This window comes from Bos mutus, chromosome 1 (assembly GCF_027580195.1).
Source record: "Bos mutus isolate GX-2022 chromosome 1, NWIPB_WYAK_1.1, whole genome shotgun sequence".
Lineage (NCBI taxonomy): Eukaryota > Metazoa > Chordata > Mammalia > Artiodactyla > Bovidae > Bos > Bos mutus.
This window is the reverse complement of record NC_091617.1, coordinates 129,549,455-129,569,731: the sequence shown is the minus strand read 5'-3', so window position 1 is coordinate 129,569,731 and position 20,277 is coordinate 129,549,455. Positions and strand designations below refer to the sequence as shown.

Genomic DNA, 20,277 nt, shown 5'->3' with positions numbered 1-20,277 from the left:
ATTGCTTTGTTTCATCCTTGTAGCAATTCTGTTACACTGAGATTAGTGTCTCCACTTTACCAGTGAGCACAAGTGCTCTTTATCCAGTATACACCAGTACTACTGTACCAGTGGGTAGGTGGTAAAATCCTTCGGTACCACTGGAAACCTGCTGCTGCTGCCACCGAGCACTCCTCCTAGGAACCCAGACCTCCTGCTCCCACGCCTGTCCAGCAGCCCTCTGATTGGTCAGGCCTCGGCAGGGGCGGGAACTAAGACTCAGAGAGTGAAAGAAATAGTCCAAGATCACACAGCTAATCAGTGCCCCATTCCCTCTGACCCCAAAGCCAAGTATATCTTGCTCTGTGCTCACCTTAGCCCTACTGGCCAGCCTGGGAGCTGAGGGACCGGCCATTGGCCAGTGACCTAGAGTCTGCTCGGCAGGCCTGAGTGAAGAAGGTCTGAGTGCAGTGTGGGGGTCATTCCCTGCTTGTCAGCAACCCAAACCCCACGGGGTGGTTTCCTTTTACTCACAGTCAGGCCCTAGTCTCCTGCAGTTAATTTTGGCTTTTGCCCTGATTTCAGAACTTCTTGTTGATCACTGTTAAAAGTCACATGACTAGCCTGGGTTGAGCACTCCAGCCCACTTTGAGATTTCTCCTGTCCGCCCTTGTGTTGGCTGATGCTCCTGGCTCTGGGCCCCGGTGCAGCCACTGTCAGCCTGTTATCACCAGGGCCCAGGTCCAGTGACTGGGGTCTTCTCTTTCCCTTGGGCACAAACACCCTCTGGACCAAGACCACATGCCCTTGTTGGTGGAGCCTCTGTCCGAACTATAGAGCCTCATAGTTGTTGCCAAGAGTAAATGAAACATTACAGACTGTAACTCCTGGAGGAGAGAGACTTTGCCCACCATTGTGTGCCTGCTGCCAGCAGCACCTTTTGTGCTGTGCTGTGCTTAGTCACCCAGGCGTGTCCGACTCTTTGAGACCCTATGAACGGACTGTAGCCCACCAAGCTCCTCTGTCCATATGATTCTCCAGACAAGAATATTGGAGTGGGTTGCCATGCCCTCCTCCAGGGGATCTTCCCAACCCAGGGATCGGATACAGGTCTCCAGCATTTCAGATGGAATTTTTATCATCTGAGCCACCAGGGAAGCCCAAGAATACTGGAGTGGGTAGCCTATCCCTTCTCCAGGGGAACTTCCCGACCCAGGAATTAAACCGGAGTCTCCTACATTGCAGGCAGATTCTTTACCAGCTGAGCTACCAGGGAAGCCCAGCGGCACCTATCAGGTGCTTTGTTATTGTTTGTTGAGTGAGTGAGGGAAGGTGACATCTTGTGAAGCACAGCACAGAGTAAGTCTCGTGATGGTTTCATTGTTAAAATTGTTCTAATGTGACATTTGAAAAGGGTGGCCTGATGTTTTCAAGAATAGGTCTTGTTGGGGAAGAGGAGGGTGGGACAAACAGAGAGTAGCATTGACACGTATGTACCCTGGGAAAAAAGAAATGTGACAGTGTTAATTACTCAGTTGTGTCTGACTCTTTGCGACCACATGGACTGTAGCTCACCAGGCTCCTCTGTCCATGGGGATTCTCCAGGCAAGAATACTGGAGTGGGTTGCCATTCCTTCTCCAGGGGATCTTCCCGATTTATGGATCGAACTTGAGTCTCCTGCATTGCAGGCAGATTCTTTACTGTCTGAGCCACCAGGGAAGCGTATGCTCAGCTCTATGCTCTGTGTTGACCTAGAGGGGTGGGGTGGGAGGAGGCTCAAGAGGGAGGGAGGGAAGTAGCTGATCTACTTCGCTGTATAGCAGAAACTGACACAACATTGTAAAGCAATTATACTCCAATTTAAACAAAAAGAAGCAAGCAATAAAATGCACCATCCAACCAGGTGAAAGAAGGAAAAAGAATAGGTCCCATCACACACGCAGATGAGGGGTTGCTGACCTGGCTGCCTGCATCTGGGGAGGTCCGGAGTGAGGCTTGTGCCCCTGACTTGAACCTGCCACCACTCCCCTCCAGTGATGTGTGGATCAGCCCCTGAGATGTATGTAGGTGGGAGTGTTCACTAGTTCATTCTATGAACAATTCTGGGTACCTGCTGTGTACCTGGCTCTCTTTGGGGCTCTCTTTGGCAGCAGTTGGCGAGGTCAAGTCCCTGGTCTCATGAAGTTTCTGGTAGAATGGGGGAAATGGAGTGTAAACAAATGTGTAATGTGCCAAATGGTATGGATGCTGTGATGGAGAGTGAGGCAAGGTAGAAGAAACAGACAGGGCGGAAGAAGTTGCTGCCTTATCCACACAGAGCAGGGAAGGCCTTCCTGAAGAGGTGATATTGGAACAAAGACCTGAAGGAAAAAGCTGGGAGGAAAAGATCTTGAATAGAGAATCAGGGGCAAAGGCCCTGAGGCAGGGATGTGTTTGGGGAATAGATAGGAGGCCAGGGTGCAGAGGAGGTGAGCGAGAGGCTAAGAGGAGAGGTCAGGGAGATAGCTGGGGGCAGTGACTTCCAGAATCTAGAAGGGGTATAAACCGTGGGAGGTTTTGAGCAGAGGACAGGCATGGTCTGACTGATGTTTAGAATGTTCATCTGGCCGTGGGGTGGACAATAGACCAGAGGGGAACCAGGACCGAACTAGGGAGCCCAGTTAAGAAGCTCTTGATGGTAGAATAGGATATCAGTAAAGGAGGTGGTGAGAAGGAGTTAGAGTCTGGATGTATTTTATGGAGGAAATAACAGAATTTGTTGATGGAGTATGTGGGATGGGTGGGAGGAGAACGAGAAGAGCTTTCAGACTGGACAGTTGGTAGAATAGAGTGATGTTTGTCAAAATTAGGAAGACCAATAAATCAACTATACTTGAATAAAATAAAATTTAAAGGAGATTAGAAAGACTGGGAAAAGTAAGTTTGATGGAAAAATCAAGAGTCTAGTTTTGGGTGTGTTAAATCTGAAATGCCTTTCACACATACAAATAGAAGTCAAGCCAGTGGCAAGGTCTACGTCTGGAGTAAGGGGAGGTGTGCAGGCTGGAGATGGAAACTTGGGAACTTCTGTGTGACGTCATGAGACAGGAGACCTCCGAGAAAAGGTGAACATGGTTAGAGACGGGGTCCCAGGACCGAGTGCAGGCACCCACCAATGTTCAGAGAGTGATTAGAATCAGAGAAGCAGCAGGACAGAGTGACTCACCAAGGCCAAGTGCAGAGGCTCTTCGAAAAGGACGGAACCATCAAGTGTGTCAGATGCTGGCGAGTGACCCCGTGGGATGAAGGCTGCAAAGTGTCTGCTGGATTTAGTGATCTGGTGGTGACTTGACAGCATCATCTTTGATAGAGTGGCCTGATTACAGCGAGTTCAAGAGACGGTGGAGGAGAGGAAGGGCAGGCAGTGAGGACAGGCCAGTCAAGGAATGTGGCTGTAAAGGGACTAGAGAAATGGACCATCATTCGAAGGTGTGAGGTTAAGGGGAGGGTTGTTTTTCACTTTTAGTTTTTTGGTTTTATTTTTGTTTTATTAAGGGAAAAGAAACTATGCCATGTTTACATACTGATAGAAATGGACCGACAGAGAAATGGATGATGCAGGAGGGGAGGGGTCAAAATAGTGCTCGTGTCCTTGCATAGGGGACGGGAGATAGGATCCAGCATGTGGCTGGAGGAGAGGGGATGGTCTTGGGCAGGAGTGGGCTGAGTCATCCACCGCAGAGAGAGGCAGGTGGAGAAAGCGCTGCAGAGAAGGGAAATGGGTTTTTCCCCCCATACAATTGTTTTTTGATTGAGATGTAATTCTCATGTAAAATCCACCCCACCCCCCCTTTTAAAGTGCACAGTTCAGTGGCTGATAGTATATACACAAAAGTGTGCAGTCAAAATTTCTGGTGGATTAAAAAATCACCCATCACTGGGATCACTATCTCATCCACATTTTCATCACCCTCCAAAAACCTCACCCCCATTAGCCATCCTCCCCACCTCCCAGTTCCCAAACTTCTCGTCTCCTTTCTGCGTTTATGGATTTGCCTATTCTGGACATTTCACATAAATGGAATCATACAATATGTGACCTTTGTGTCTGGCTCCTGTCCCTTAGCACTTCAAGTTTCATCCATGTTGTAGCATGCTCTCAGAATTTCATTCCTTTTTCTGTGTGAATCTCTTGCTTTGTCAGCACATGTGTCTCCTCGGACAATTCATTTCCGAGTGTCAGACAAGAGCCCAGTTTCGGGCCCTGGAAGGGGTCCGCCTTCCTGCAACAAATGGCGACTCTGGCGGGGACTCTTCTTTGCTGAGACTGACATCCTGACCATTCGGGGTACTCAGGGGCCAGCTTGCCTGCCAATGGACCAGACCCAGCGGCCGCAACTGGGACCCTTTTGTCCCTGGTCTCCTCCTGACGTGGACAACTGGCCAGAGTGCCCCGACCGGGTAAGGAACAAGAGACTTTATTGACTTCTCTCCCCTTCCCTCTCTCTTTGCTCTCCTTAACCCTTCCTATCCTTCCCCATTTTTCTAGTCCCCTGGTCCTGGCGCAGGAATCTGGTCGAAGGGCCCTAGGCCTGAGCTGAGGATTGGAGACTGATCACCTCCTCTTGGCAGAGAACTTGAATTCTGGTTCTGTTTTGGTCTGATTTCTGGTAGGGCCGAGTTCCAGTCTTCCCTTCTCTGGAGGCCCAGGGTAAAGTCCCATAACGCCTGGGTATCTGTAGGTGGCAGGAGACATCTGTAAGGCCACCCCTTACACCCCCATCTCCCGCCTCCTCCCCCTTCTTCTTTCAACATGGCTTCCTTTCCTCCCTTGAAATCTGATGTTAGTACTTGGATCTGAAGTTCTGTGTCTCTATAGGAGGTTTTCTGAGAGACTGTATTCTTGTATTTAAGGGCTTCCCTGGTGGTGCACAGGTTAAAGCATCTGCCTGCAATGTGGGAGACCTGGGTTCGATCCGTGGGTCGGGAAGATCCCCTGGAGAAGGAAATGGCAACCCACTCCAGTATTCTTGCCTGGAGAATCCCATGGACAGAGGAGCTTGGTGGGCTACAGTCCATGGGTCGCAAAGAGTCGGACACAACTGAGCGACTTCACTATCACTTTCTGTGTGAATAATATTCTAATATGGTTGGTTCTTGAACAACACAGGGGTTAGGGGTGCCAACCTCTCATGCAGTTGAAAATCTGGGTATAACTTTTGGCTCCCTGAAGACTTAACTACTAAATAGCCTACTGTTGACCAAAGTCTTACTGGTAACTTAAATTGTCGTTAACATGTATTTTATATGTTATATATATATTATAGACTGTATTTTTACAATAAAGTGAACTAAAGAAAATGTTATGAAGCAAATCATAAGGAAGAGAAAATACAATGCCATACAGTATATATTGATACCATAAGTTTATGTCTTCTGTTTATATCTGTCAGTACCTATATCAATTTTGTCTTATAGGATATAAAACACTGCAAATATTATATGTATTACTACACTAAACATAAAAAATGAAAGGATGATATGAAAAATACATTGTACAGGTATAATGATTCATGAGGAGCACACAGCAACCCACTTCAGTATTCTTGCCTGGAGAATCCATGGACAGAGGAGCCTGGCAGGCTACAGTCCATAGGGTCGCACAGAATCAGACACGACTGAAGTGACTTAGCACTTACATACATAATGATTCATGCATTGATAACAGAGAAGCAGTGATATAAGTGTTTTTGGTAGCCTGGTGTAACTGATACAATTATTTCCCAGTAGCCTAGTTTTTACACTAATGAAGGGTTATACAGTTTTTATGACTTGTAGTATTATACTCATATTCATAATACAGTATTGGAAACACTGTTGCATTTTTTTTAAATCACTTACCTGTGATGATAGACTGATACGCAGTTTAATTATGAAAGAGAGAGGGAGAGAGAGAGAAAAGAGGTGTGGGGCCAAACATATTGTATGGTAATATAATTCTTTGAAAGCAAAGTTATAAAAAAAAAACAGTAAAAAAACTAACACATTATTTTTTAATTAATTAATGTATTTTAATTGGAAGATAATTACTTTACAGTATTGTGGTGGTTTTTGCCATACATCAAGATGAATCAGCCATGGGTGTACATGTGTCCCCCTCATCCTGAAGCCCCCTCCCACCTCCCTCCCCACCCTATCCCTCTGGGTTGCCCCAGAGCATCAGCTTTGAGTGCCCTGATTCATACATCGAACTTGCACTGGTCATCTGTTTTATGTATGGTAATATACATGTTTCAATGCTATTCTCTCAAATCGTCCCACCCTCACCTTCTCCCACAGAGTCCAAAGTCTGTTTTTTTACATCCATGTCTCTTTTGCTATCTTGCATATAGCATCATCATTACCATCTTTCTAAATTCCATATATATGCATTAATATACTGTATTGGTGTTTCTCTTTCTGACTTACTTCATTCTGTATGATAGGCTCCAGTTTCATCCCTTCACTAGAACTGACTCAAATGCATTCTTTTTTATAGCTGAGTAATATTCCATTGTGTATACGTACCACAGCTTCCTTATCCATTCATCTGTCAATGGACATCTAGGTTGCTTCCATGTCCTGGCTATTATAAACAGTGCTGCAGTGAACATTGGGGTACATATATCTCAGTTCTGGTTTCCTTGGTGTGTATGCCCAGCAGTGGGATTGCTGGGTCATATGGCAGTTCTGTTTCCAGTTTTTAAAGGAATCTCCACACTGTTCTCCATAGTGGCTGTACTAGTTTGCATTCCCACCAACAGTATAAGTGAAAGTCGCTTGGTCGTGTTCAACTCTTTTCAATGCCATGGACTGTAGTCCATGTAATTCTCCAGGCCAGAATACTGGAGTGGGTGGCCTTTCCCTTCTCCAGGGGCTCTTCCCAACCCAGGGATCAAACCCAGGTCTCACGCATTGCAGATGGATTCTTTACCAGCTGAGCCACAAGGGAAGCCCAAGAATACTGGAGTGGGTAGCCTATCCCATCTCCAGGGGATCTTCCTGACCCAGGAATCAAACCAGGGTCTTCTGCATTGCAGGCAGATTCTTTACCAACTGAGCTATCAGGGAAGCCCAACAATGTAAGAGGGTTCCCTTTTTCCCACATCCTCTCCAGCATTTATTTTTTGTAGACTTTGATGGCAACCATTCTGACCAGCGTGAGATGGTACTTCATTGTGGTTTGATTTGGATTTCTCTGGTAATGAGTGATGTTGAGCATCTTTATTTCTTTTAAGATTTATTTGTTTTTTTTGGCTGTGGTGGGTCTTCGTTGCTGCATGCAGGCTTTCTCTAGTTGTGGCAAGCAGGGGCTACTCTTCACGGCGATATGCAGGCTTCTCTTTGCTGTAGAGCACAGGCTCTATAGCACTCAGGCTTCAGTAACTGCAGTGTATGGGCTCAGTAGTTGCGGCTCTTGAGCTCTAGAGCACAGACTCAATAGTGTTGTGTGTGTGTGCTCCATGGTATATAGGATCTTCCCAGACCAGGGATTGAACCAGTATCCCTTGCATTGCAAGGGAGATTCTTAACCACTGATCCAGCAGGGAAGCCCAACACGTTATTGATTTTAAATATCACTCACCGTATGCCTAATGTAAGGACAGACTATCCACTTCAATACAAGTCTTGCACACAATGTTCTGTACATATCATTTTGTATATTTATTGGAAAAAATCCCAATATAGATGGACCTGCTTAGTTCACAACTGTGCTGTTCAAGGGTCAGCTGTATATGGAGGGATGACATTTTGTTTATCCATTCATCAGTCAGTGGACGCTTGGGTTGTTTCCATTTTGGGGCTGTGATGGAGAATGCTTCTGTGGACAGTCATGTGCAAGTTTTCGTGTGGACATGATTTCAGTTCTCTCGGATGCACCTTAGGAGTGGAATTGCTGGGTCGAGTGGTAAGTCTGTGTTTAACATTGTGTTGTTGTTGTTCAGTCGCTCAGTCGTGTCTGACTCTTTGCAACCCCATGGACTGCAGCAGGCCAGACTTCCCTGTCCTTCACCATCTCCCAGAGCTTTCTTAATCTCAGGTGCATTGGGTCAGTGATGCCATCCAACCTTCTCCTCCTGCTGTTAATCTTTCCCAACATCAAGATCTTTTCCAATGAGTGGGCTCTTTGTATCAGGTGACCAACGTACTGGAGCTTCAGCTTCAGCATTAGTCTTTCCAATGAATATTTAGGGTTGATTTCCTTTAGGATTGACTGGTTTGATCTCCTTGCTGTCCAAGGGACTCTCTCCAACACCACGGTTCAAAAGCATCAATTCTTTGGCATTTAGCCTCCTTTATGGTCCAACTTTCACATCTGTACATGACTACTGGAAAAACCATAGCTTTGATTATATGGACCTTTGTAAGCAAAGTAATGTCTCTGCTTGTTAATATGCTGTCTAGGTTGGTCATAGCTTTCTTTCTAGTGAGTAAGTGTCTTTTAATTTAATGGCTGTAATCACCATATAAAGTGATTTTGGAGCCCAAGAAAATAAAGTGTCTCACTGTTTCCCCATCTATTTGCCATGAAGTGATGGGACTGGATCCCATGATCTTTGTTTTTTGAATGTTGAGTTTTCAGCCAGCTTTTTCACTCTCCTCTTTCACTTTCATCAAGAGGCTCTTTAGTTCCCCTTCACTTTCTGCCATAAGGGTGGTGTCATCTGCGTATCTGAGGTTGTTGATATTTCTCCCTGGAATCTTGATTCCAGCTTGTTCTCCATCCACCCCAGCATTTCACATGATGCACTCTGCATATACCATTGTGAGAAGCTGCCACACTGTTTTCTGAAGTGGCTGCACCCCTTTACCTTCCTCACCCACAGTAGGTGAGTCTTGCTCTGTCCCTGAGGCGGGTTGGTTTGGAAGCTTGTGGACTCTAGTTCCTGCTGATCTGTTCTAGACCTTCAGCTGCAGTGGAAGCTGGAGGATTGAGGACATAGTGGAAAACAGCAGCTGGAGAATGGACGGACTGGTAGGGCTCTTGTAGATTTATTGGGTGCTCTAAGGATGCCCTAGGAACTGCTTTTGGGGGAACTAGGCCAGTGTACCCGGGCTCTCTCCTCCTGGCTCTGCGGGGCTGCCCAGGGGCAGGTGTGGAACAGGTAGAGGTTTGGGGTAACCAGGTGGCGGTGGGGGAGGAGGCATAGCCCTCAGGCTTTTGTCTTCCATCCCCACAAACCTCAGGGGTTCTGTCCTCACCCCTCCTATGGGGCCTGCCCGTCCTCACAGGCCATGGAGACAGGCAGAGCCAGGAGCAGAGCCAGGCCAGGCCCAGACACACTTGTGTTCAGATCTTGCCTCTGCTGCTCATTACAGCAGGAACCTGGGCAAGTCCCAACCCTGCCTGCTTCAGTTTCTTCCCCTGTAAACCCCCCACATCCCTGTGGTTGTGAGATGGAAACGGGATCCCAGGACAGTGCTTCGCCTTCCTGTTTCTCTCCCTTCCTGGGCCCTGTCTGTCTCTGGGATACTCCTGGGTCCCTGGTTACACTGGTGAGTCCCCTGCTGCTCCCTGCCCTCTATCTTCTCTTCCCTCCCTGAGAGTGACATTGAGGCGGGATTGGGGGGAGGTCCAGGCTCCTCTTAGAATCCCACAAAGTCATGGACCCCTCACATGCAACATGCCCACCAAGTCAGGGGTCTCGTGGGCCTCATGAAAGCGTCTCCCAAGACCTACCCCCATCCCTCCATCCCCCAGCTGCAGTAGTGTGGTCATGAAGACAACTGTTCCCTGGGGCCGGTGGCCAGCAGTCTCCCCTGATGTCAGCCAGTCAAGGCTGGGGCCACTGCCAGAGGGAATCTTCCCCCATTGCCAAGGAGCCAGCCGGCGCCTGCCACAGGATTTTAGCTCCCTCCCGCTTAGAGCTGCCTGGCTCAACATGCTGGGCCAGTGCTTCGGAGAAGGAAAGAGCAGCCCTTTTCCTGGACATGGTGGCTGGTTGATGCATCAAGCCCTTTGCCAGGCACCCAGCCTACCCCAAAGGGGAACCCTCATCACTATTGATCCTCAACAAACTGGCATTTTTTAATGGGAGTCTTTTCCCAGGCAGAGCCCAGGCTTCCCTGCCTGACTGCCCTGTGAAATTGGACACAGTCCCTCCTGCCTCCCAAGGTGGACCTTGGGATGAGAGACGTCGGTCCTTGGAGGCATGGTATCTCTAGAAATTATCATCTGTATTGTTTCATATTCCGGAACACTGACTTCACTCTGAAGGGTGAGTTATAGGGCTTTAAAAGTCTGTTTTAGTGGTTTCCCTTGCAGCTGGCGTGGGTTGTTTGAACACAATAACTGCATTTCCTGTAGCGTGCGTGTGATCTGTCCAGTCATTCTGCAAATATTTTTTGAGCCTTCATTGGGTGCTGAAGCTTTTGGGGGACCCAGGGAAATGAAAGCCAGACTTGCACCCTCTGGGGCTGTACCTAGTGGGGAACTGAGCAGAGGCTTGGAGGAACCAGAGCCACGTGCAACAGGAAGGGTTCAAAGAAGGAGATCAGAGGCCAGGGCCCTCAGGAAAGGAGAGGGGCTGCAGCCCTTCTGGGGGAGCCCTGTGTGGGCATTCTGGCGGAGGTCATGGCTAGGCAAGGGCCTGGATCTGAGGCACAGCTGGTCAGATCCACACCCTCTGGTTGAAGCAGACAGCCTGAACGAGCTGAGGCAGTTGGGTCTTGGGGAGCCAGGGTGACCTTCTCCCCAGCATGTGGCCTTGAACAGATCCTTTAACTTCCTGGGCCTCAATTTTCTTATCTGTACTAGGGGGACAGTAATACCTCCTTTCCAGGGCCATGAAGAGGACTGCGAGGACAGATGAGTTGTATAAAGTCTCAGCTCAGTGCTTGACATCAGTCGGAATACACTGGACAGGACTACTTTTAGCCAAAGAGCTTGGACTGTACCCTGGCTGTGGGCCAGTGTCAGAGCCCCAGACCCCTCTCCAAGTGTTTGTCTCCCTCTAGGAGCCCTGGAGGAGAAGGGGGAGGGATAAGGAGGGAGCAGGGAGGGGTTAGGAAGGGAGGGCTTAGCAGGGACCCAGGCTGGTGCTGCCTGCATGCTGGGACCCCATCCCTGCCAGCATGTGGGCTTGGCTTCTAGAATCCACCAGACCCAAGAACAACTCCAGGGTATCCACTTAAATCTTCTTCAGCAACACTGCAGGGTCATCCACCCCCGGGTGGGAAGCCTGGAGCAGGGCAGATGGAGTGCACAGCCCTGACCCGCTCTATTGCCAGAATCTCTTTCTCTCTTCGCTCCTTCTCCAGGCTGGCTGCCTCTGTCTGTCTCTGCCTTTGTCTGTCTCTCACACGCACACATTGGCAGGACCCCTCTCACAGTGACTAATACTTTCTGTCTCAGGAGTCCTCCTACCTTCATGACATCAAGCATGAGGGATACAGGCAAAATCATGATTTTTTTTTTAAAGCACAGCTGCCCATTTTCTTCTTGGAGGCAGGCCCCTTACAAGGGGCCTGTGACCAGGCATTTGCAGGATGTGTGTGGTGGGGAAAGGTGGGTGAGGGGTGGATCCCAAACCAGACAAGGCTCAGCTCAGCCCCCACATCCTCCCTGGTTGTACCTGCCCTCCCCTCCTAGGGCCCAAGTCAGTCTGCAGTCTCCATTGGCTCCCATCCCTGTGTTCCGTGTCCTTGGGGCGCCCCGTTCATTCCTTTCCCTCTATCTGAAGCACACACCCTCTATCTCTTCCACCCTGGTTGCCTCTGTCCAGGCCCCTCCTCCACCTCTTCACCAGCGCTTCCTTCACTCACTCTCCTCTGACTATATCTCTTCCCTCAGAATCTTCAATAGCTCCCCAGTACCACCAAGTTCTGACATCTTAGTTTAGAATCCGAGGGCCCATCCGTTGACCTCCCGTCTCCTCTTTCTCCCACCTCTTCCGGCACAGGCCTTTTCCCCAGCGTGCCAGCCTCGTTACTGCTCTTTCCCTTCCAGCCCCTGGGCCCTTGCTTCTGCTGTTCCCCTGCCTAGGAGGACTTTCCCCAGGCTCTGTCTTTTTATGTCCGTTTCTGTTCTTCCAATAAATGCCCTCTCCTCACTAAAACCTTCCATTATCCCTCTAAGTTGAAGGGACCCACCCCTCCTCTAGGTCTCCAATAACATGTATCATTTTCTGTCCAGTTCAGTTCAGTCGTGTCCGACTCTGCGACTCCATGGACAGCAGCATGCCAGGCTTCCCTGTCCATCACCAACTCTGGGAGCTTGTTCAAACTCATGTCCATCAACTTGGTGATGTCATCCAACTATCTCATCTTCTGTTGTCCTCTTCTCCTCCTGCCTTCAATCTTTCCCAGCATCAGGGTCTTTTCCAATTCAGTTCTTCGCATCAGCTGGCTAAAGTACTGGAGCTTCAACATCAGTCTTTCCAATGAATATTCAGGACTGATTTCCTTTAGGATGGACTGGTTGGCTCTCCTTGCACTCCAAGTTACTCTCAAGAGTCTTCTCCAATACCGCAGTTCAAAAGCATCAATTTTTCAGTGCTCAGCTTTCTTTATGACCCAACTCTCTCACATCCATACATGACTACTGGAAAAACCATAGCTTTAACTTTAACTTAACAGACGTTTGTTGGCAAAGTAATGTCTCTGCTTTTTAATATGCTGTCTAGGCTGGTCATAGCTTATCTCCCAAGGAGCAGGTGTCTTTAATTTCATGGCTGCACTCACCATCTGCAGTGAAAATACAGTCTCTCAGTGTTTCCATTGTTTCCCATCAATTTCCCATAAAGTGATGGGACCTGATGCCATGATCTTTGTTTTTTGAATGTTGAGTTTTAAGCCAGTTTTTTCACTCTCCTTTTTCACTTTTATCAAGAGGTTCTTTAGTTCCTCTTCACTTTCTGCCATAAGGGTGGTGTCATCTACATATCTGAGATTATTGATATTTCTCCCGGCAATCTTGATTCCAGCTTGTGCTTCATCCAGTCTGGCATTTCACATGATGTACTCTGTATATAAGTTAAATAAGCAGGGTGACAATATGCAGCCTTGACGTACTCCTTTCCCAATTTGGAACCAGTCCGTTGTTCTGTCCTGTATTATTTTTTAAGTATCAGCCCAACTGGCCTCTTAAGTACCCGGAAAAGGAGATGCATCTTATTCTTTAACCACCCAAAGTACCAAGCAGCACAGTGGTTTAGCACCAAATAAGTGCTCAGAAAGTAATTGGCAAGTGAATGGCTGTACCTCATAGATAGGGTCACAATGCAGGCTACTTCTGTCCCCCAAAGGTGGTCCGGGCCTGGCAGTCACTACATGCCCATGTGCTATTTCTGTCCAGGTTGTTATTAGGATTATGCTAAGTTGTTATAATGAGCTAGAAAGGTCTGTATTGTTCTTGTTGTTGTTTGGTTGTTGTGTCTGACTCTTTGTGACCACATGGACTGTTGCCAGCCAGACTCATCTGTCCGTGGGATTTTCCAGGCAAGAATACTGGAGTGGGTTGCCATTTCCTTCACCAAGGGATCTTCCTGAACCAGGAACCAAACCCACATCTCTTGCACTGGCAGACAGCTTCTTTACCACTGAGCCACGTTGATTATAAAACTAGCTTTGTGCTCCTCACAGAATAGTTTTGTCTCTTCAATTTCACTGATAAGTATTGGCCTATTTGGGTTTTACATATTTTCTGAGCCAGTTTTGTTCATTTATATTTTAAGTTAAATAAAGAGTTGAAAATGTTATTGCTATAAAACTGTAGATAGTTTTCTCTCATAATTAAATATTTATCTATATCCATAGACAGGGGCCTTTTCTCATTCCATATATCTTCTTTTTCCTCTGATAAGAATTCCTAAAGGTTTTTTTTTAATTAGTTTTCAAAGAATCAGCTTTTGATTTTTAGATATCAGCTACTTTTTCCTTCTTCCCATTTTCTTAATTTCTACTTTTATTGACAATTTCTTCTTTCTTTGGTTTTATTTTATTTTTTCTTTTTAGCCTTTTGGTTTAAATGCTTAGTTACTTTTCAGTCTTTCTTGTTTTTAAAAGTACATGTAAAGCTGTAATTTTCCTCTGAGTACCACTCTGGTCTCAAAGTATAGGGGTTTATAATTGTTTATGATACAATTCTAAATTGTCTGTAATCTCTGCTTCACTTTTCTCTTTTACTGAAGAGTTACAGAGCACTATGGGCTTCCCTGTTGGCTCAGTTGGTAAAGAATCTGCCTGCAATGGGGGAGACTCAGGGTTCATCTTTGGGTTGTGAAGATCCCTTGGAGAAGGAAATGGCAACCCCTGCAGTATTCTTGCCTGGAAAATCCCATGGACAGGGGAGTCTGGAGGGCTACAGTCCATGGGGTTGCAAGAGTCGAACACCGCTGAGTGACTAAACCACCACCACACCATAGAGCACTATAGCTTCTTAGATTTTTCAAGTGGATAGTTTCTTTTAGAATCATGTTACTGTTCATTTCTGATCTTATAGTGCAAAAGATGTTCCATATGACTTCTGCCTTCTGGAATTTGTTGACATTTTTATTTATGACCTAATATATAGCCAATTTTTATGACTGTTTCACATGTGTTTGAAAATATTTATTTATGGTTTGGATGTAAAGTTTGTTCTTTCAGTCTCTCGGTTTACATTTTTGAATTGTGTTATTTAATGATAGATCATTATTTGGGGAGTGACTTGTTCTATCTCTAAGGAAAGACTGTTCAATTCTCCCACAATGATTGTGGGATCTGTCTGTTCCTACGGTTTTAAAAAATCAGTTTTTTATACATATACATATAATTTAGGCAATATTCTTATATATTTATGACTCATGACTTTGACACTTTTTGATGCTGTACTTTTTCCCATTATAAATACTCTGGTTTGTTCTATTTAATGCCTTAGTCTTGAATTCTGTTTTGTGGGTGCCTGTGACTGGCATATCCTTTTTTTTTAATATAAATTTATTTATTTTAATTGGAGGCTAATTACTTTACAATATTGCATTGGTTTTGCCATACATCAACATGAATCCACCACAGGTGTACACATGCTGAACCCCCCTCCCACCTCCCTCCCCATACCATCCCTCTGGGTCATCCCAGTGCACCAGCCCTGAGCATCCTGTATCATGCATCAAACCTGGACTGGCGATTCATTTCACATATGACATTATACATGTTTTAATGCCATTTGGCATATCCTTTTTTATCCTTTCATTTTTAATTTCTTCTGTGTCATTTTGTTTTACACATGTCTTTTATAGTAGCAGACAAGTGGATTTTGTACTGAGTATCTGCTTTTAATAGGTGAATTTAACCCATTTGCTGTCATTCATTGTAGATTTATTTCTGCCATCTTATTTCATGTCTACGTTTTAAACTTTCTTATTTGTGTATAGTTTTTTGTTTCTGTTTTTTTTTTTTTTTTTTTGCCATACTGTGTGGCTTACAGGCTCTCAGTTCCCCAACCAGGGCTTGAACCTAGGCCATGGCAGTGAAAATCCGGAATTCTAACTACTAAGCCACCAGGGAACTCTGTGTATAGTTTATTTTTGCCTTTCATTGAACTGGTCTCATTTACTTTATCCTGTTTTTCTTTCCTCTAATGATTAGGAAGTTTTGAGTCTTATCTTGGGTGATTATTCTAATATTGTATATATATGTGTGTATACTTACATTTTTATATCAACATCTGGATGTAATCAGTATCTTTAGACTCTTCCCAAATGAGGCAAGAACTTTAGTATTTATTAATGATAACTTATTTTTCCCAGCCCCTACCCTCACATATGGATCATCATAGATTTTAGTTCTAAATTGTCCTTCATTGTCTTCAAATTGTTTTATAATATGTATTATAATATGTGTTGAAACTTAACTCAGGTTTTTCTGTTTCCTTTGCATACCACTGTTGACATCATTTATAATACCACTCATCTTTCTTTTTCATGGATCTATTTTTCACTTTGCTGGAGTATATCCTCCAGGAATTCTTTTAGAAAGCGTGGAGAATGTAATTTATAAGGCAATTGATGTCTGGAATGACTGTGTTTCCTTTCTAGAGGGGTCCATTTTGATTTTCAACTCCCTGTTGAATTTTTTTTTTTTTTTATTCCGAATGATGGTGTTTGTAGATATCCCAGATCTCTATTTTTGTTTCAGGTAATATATACCCTCAAAATCTGTGCATACATGAGTTACAATATTACCTGAATGTCTTCTGCTGTTCAGTTCAGGCCTTGCCATTCCCACTTTAGTCAAATCCACGCCATTTGCATCTGTTTTGTTGACTGCAGTTCTGAGTGGGATTCACTCCCTCTGGGTGAAGGTCAGTCTTCATCCCTCCTCCCAAGGAAATTGGGGAAACTGCCTCGGTCTCCCCGCTGGTCCTCAGCTGTAGATCTTATTTTCTTAACCCCTTCATTTATCATTAATATCCAAACCAAAGAATTCTAGGATGTCAGAACTTAAAGGACCTGAAGACCCAGGAGCCCCGCCCTGCTTTCATACATGAGGAGACCCAGGCTCTTATGTGTGGGGTACAGCTTGTGTCCGTGTGTCCACCAAGCCTTGCCCCTCTGCCTTGCTGAGTGACTCAGGGGGATGTGCAGGGTGACAGGCTGTGGGGACAAGGTCACTTTCTCAGGCTTGATCTCACAGTGTCTGCCTAAGATGTGGATTCCTGGGGGTCCTGACTAGCTTGTGCTATGGCTTTCCTGGCCGTCCACACACTGGCAACTCCTACGTCTGTATCTCTTGCCCCTCTTCTAGTTTTCTGACTTAAGTCTCCAAATGCCTGTTTGAAGTCCTACATACATGTCTGAGAGGTTCTGAAGTGTGTCAGAAACTGAGGCCCCCCCCCACAACCCTGTTATTCACCATCTTCCCCCATTTAGGATATGATACCACCATTCATTTGGCTCAGCCCCCAAACAGCCACAAGCCTCAATGCTCTTCTCTCTCACCACCCCCATCCCCATGTTTCCCTCCAGAACACCCTGCTCCTGTTGGCTCTGTCCTAGATAGTGGCCTGAATCGGGCCACTTCTCACAGCAGCCACCTCACCCCACCTTCAGTCCTGCTCTCTGTCTTGTCTTGCTGGATTACTGCATAACCGCCTACCTAGTACCCCTGCTTCTACTCTTGGTCTGGATTTCCCCAACCGCCAGGGTAAACTTCTCAAATGTCCTATAGATCATCTCTCTCTTTTGCCCAGTCTCTGCAGTGAATGAAGTCAGCCTTACCCAGATGCAGCAGTCCCACCCACCCTTGACCTGCCCCACCTCCCCCCATCTTCCACTCACCAGTCCCTCCACTTCCCCAGTTCAGCCAGCCTGCCTTTGCCCACCTCCACCCACCACGTTCCCTCAGCCCGGAATGCTCTTGCCATTGGCCACATGGCTCCCCTACCCCCATCATTTAGTTACTGCTCAAAAGCTTCTCCTAAAGGAGAAGGAGAGATGCCATCCTTCCCTATCCAAAATGACACCAACTTCTACCAGATACCTCCAACTGGCGCTACTGTTCCTAGTATGTACCCATCTTTACTAGAAATTACAGTATCCATTCATTCGTTTATCTGTCTTCCTATTAGATTGTAAGTCACATGAGAGCAAGGATTTTGCCCCATTCCCCTGTATGCATAGTGCCTAGAGCACTGCCAGACACACAGTAGATGCTCAAATATTTCTTGAATAAATGAGCGAAGGAAAGTGAATAGACTTCACATTCATTAATTCACTCAGCTACTGTTGAGTGCTGTTTATGCCAGGCTCCGAGTAGATGGGGGACACACAAATCAGGTCCCTGCCTCTGGGAACGGACAGCCCAGCTAGGGGCCTTTTAAATGGACAGTGAGAACAGAGCCATGAAGGGCCTCTATGGGGGTGGAGAGTCGGGGCTGAGGCAGCAGTATTCTGTGAATCAGTATCAGCTCACCAAGGCAAGAGGAGCAGGGAGGAGGAAGGGCTGAGGAAAGGAGCCCCAGGAGAGAATAGATACTCATAGCAGACGCTCCTAAGGGACTTCTTTGTGTCAGCGCTGCTCTAATGGCCTTAGTATATTAACTCAGGACAGCCCTGACCAGCCCCATTTTAGGAACAGGAAGCAGAAGTGAATTTGCACAGGGTCATACTCTGGGAATGAGGAGCCAGACTCAGACCAGAATCGGCTTCAGAATCTGTAACCAACTGCTCCACAGCCTCCAGGAGAGGCGAGGTGTGTGGTCAGAGGTAGAGAGCTGGGGGAATGGGGAGGGGTGGCAGGCAGCAGAAGTTTGCAAGCCGCTGAAGGGTTTAAATTTCACAACCCCCATGGGCCTGGAGCCTGTCAGGCTTGCAGGTCTAAAGAGAGCCTCCCCCCAGCTGTGGCTGTGACCTCTGAAACAATCAGGGAGAACCTTTATCTCTGGAGAATAGGCTTATGGGGTGGGGAACTGGGGAAGGTGAGGGGAAGAGCCTTTGGGGAGATGGTCTCCCCAGCCTCTGTCTCCCCAGCTGCCTCAGTTCCCAGATCTCAGGAGGCCTGCAGCAGCCTCATCCTTGGCGACAAAGGCCCTGGCTCTCAGGGGGCTGCCCTGTCCCCTGGTCCCCTGCACACAGGGCTGGGGACCCTTTCTGACCTGGGAAGGCCTCTTCGGGCTTCCCGCAAGCTGGTCCAGGGCCTCTCCTTCCAAGGGGCTGCCAAGTAGAGGCACTGTGTCCATTTTACAAATGAAGAAACAAGGACTCAGAGAGTCAGTGACCTCCCCAAGACTCAGCTTGTAAAGGCTGCTGAGGGCTCCAGGCCCAGGTCTGGGGACTCCTGAGGAGTTCTGCCACAGAAGTGACCACTGACTTCATGAGGCTTTTTCTTCAGACAGAGAATTAAGGCCCAGGGAGCCTTAATGGGGCAGAATCAGTGGGTCCACAGATAAGTCAGTCAGAGCCTCACACTGAGGTGCCTGAGGCCCTGCTGGTTCCTGACAGCACAGCCCAGGCCTCGTGGAGACAGCTCCATGAAGCCACCCCGAGGGGGCGCAGCTGTAGCCTGGGGGTCTGCAGGCCCCAGGGGCTCCCAGATGGATGGTGCCAGCCCCTGAATGGCCTCCTCCCACCGCAGTTCTGGACACAGCCGGACAGGAGGAGTTCAGCGCCATGCGGGAGCAGTACATGCGCACAGGGGACGGCTTCCTCATCGTCTTCTCGGTCACGGACAAGGCCAGCTTCGAGCACGTGGACCGCTTCCACCAGCTCATCCTTCGCGTCAAGGACAGGTGAGGGCTGGGACACCCCATGCCTGGCTCAGGGTAGGCTCTGTCTGTCTGTCTCTCTCAGATCTTCAGGTGAAAGCTGAGGTTCAAGGAGCAGAGCTGAATTCAGCCCTTGGTTCCTCCAACTCCCACCAGCTCCCACCCCAGTCCTTTCTACATGGCAGAGGGGTCGACATGCATCCACAGCCTCGAGGGGTTGGCTCCCTCCCATCTTGCCTTAACTGTCCCCACTGATGACTCAAGGAACCATAAATAACATCTGTTTTTCAGCTCCAATTTAACCAAATTTTATTACAGCCAAAGAAAAAGTGAATTTTCTCTCCAGTGTACATTGTAATTGGTTAAATCACATTTGACTGTGAGATTTATAAGCCTCTAATTAAAGGCTTGGGCTTAACAGATGGCTCAATGGTAAAGAATCCGCCTGCCAATGCAGGAGATGCAGGTTCAATTCTTGCCTGGGAAGTCTCATGGACAGGGGAGCCTAGCAGGCTACAGTCCATGGGTTACAAAGAGTCAGTCAGACACGACTTAGCAACTAAACAATAGCAACAGTTAATGGCTCAAGTTTTCCTTAGCATAATGTGGAGTAATTAAATAATTTGAAATTTTTGTAAGTCCAACTGGTCTTTTCAGTTAACCAGCTCTTAAAGAGGTTAGTATAAAAACAAAAGGACAAACTAATAGGAGATTTGACCAAATCTCAGTGAATTTGAAAAGTCCAGTTAACACCTATCTTAAAGGCAAAGTGATAGTAACTTTTCGAGATAAAGATGCTTACATACATGTACACGTACATACACACAAAGTTCTAAGAGATAAATGTGCATTAAACCCTTGACTATAGGAATCTCTAAAGAGAAAACATAAATGACACAGATGTGGGAAGATATTCAACTTTCTTGCTCATCAAAGAAGTGTAAGAAAACAGGATAAAGTACCATTTTTCACCCATCAAATTGCAACTTCTTAATGAAAATACTCACTGCTGACAAAGATGCTGTGAGATGGGCATTTCATTGACTTTGGGACAGGAGTGTGGCCACACGTGTCCTTCAGAAACTTTCAGGCA

At 46.8% G+C, this 20,277-nt stretch overlaps 1 protein-coding gene across 7 annotated transcripts in view; it reads left to right on the top strand.

The window, feature by feature from the left end:
* Positions 1-20,277, top strand: part of MRAS (muscle RAS oncogene homolog) — a 71,910-nt gene that overhangs the window by 40,655 nt on the left and 10,978 nt on the right. For all 7 annotated transcript variants that reach the window (XM_005908934.3, XM_070375674.1, XM_070375682.1 and 4 more), the window contains one exon: positions 19,055-19,208. In XM_005908934.3, coding sequence (XP_005908996.1) covers positions 19,055-19,208 — 154 coding nt within the window. The remainder of the gene's footprint in view (positions 1-19,054; positions 19,209-20,277) is intronic.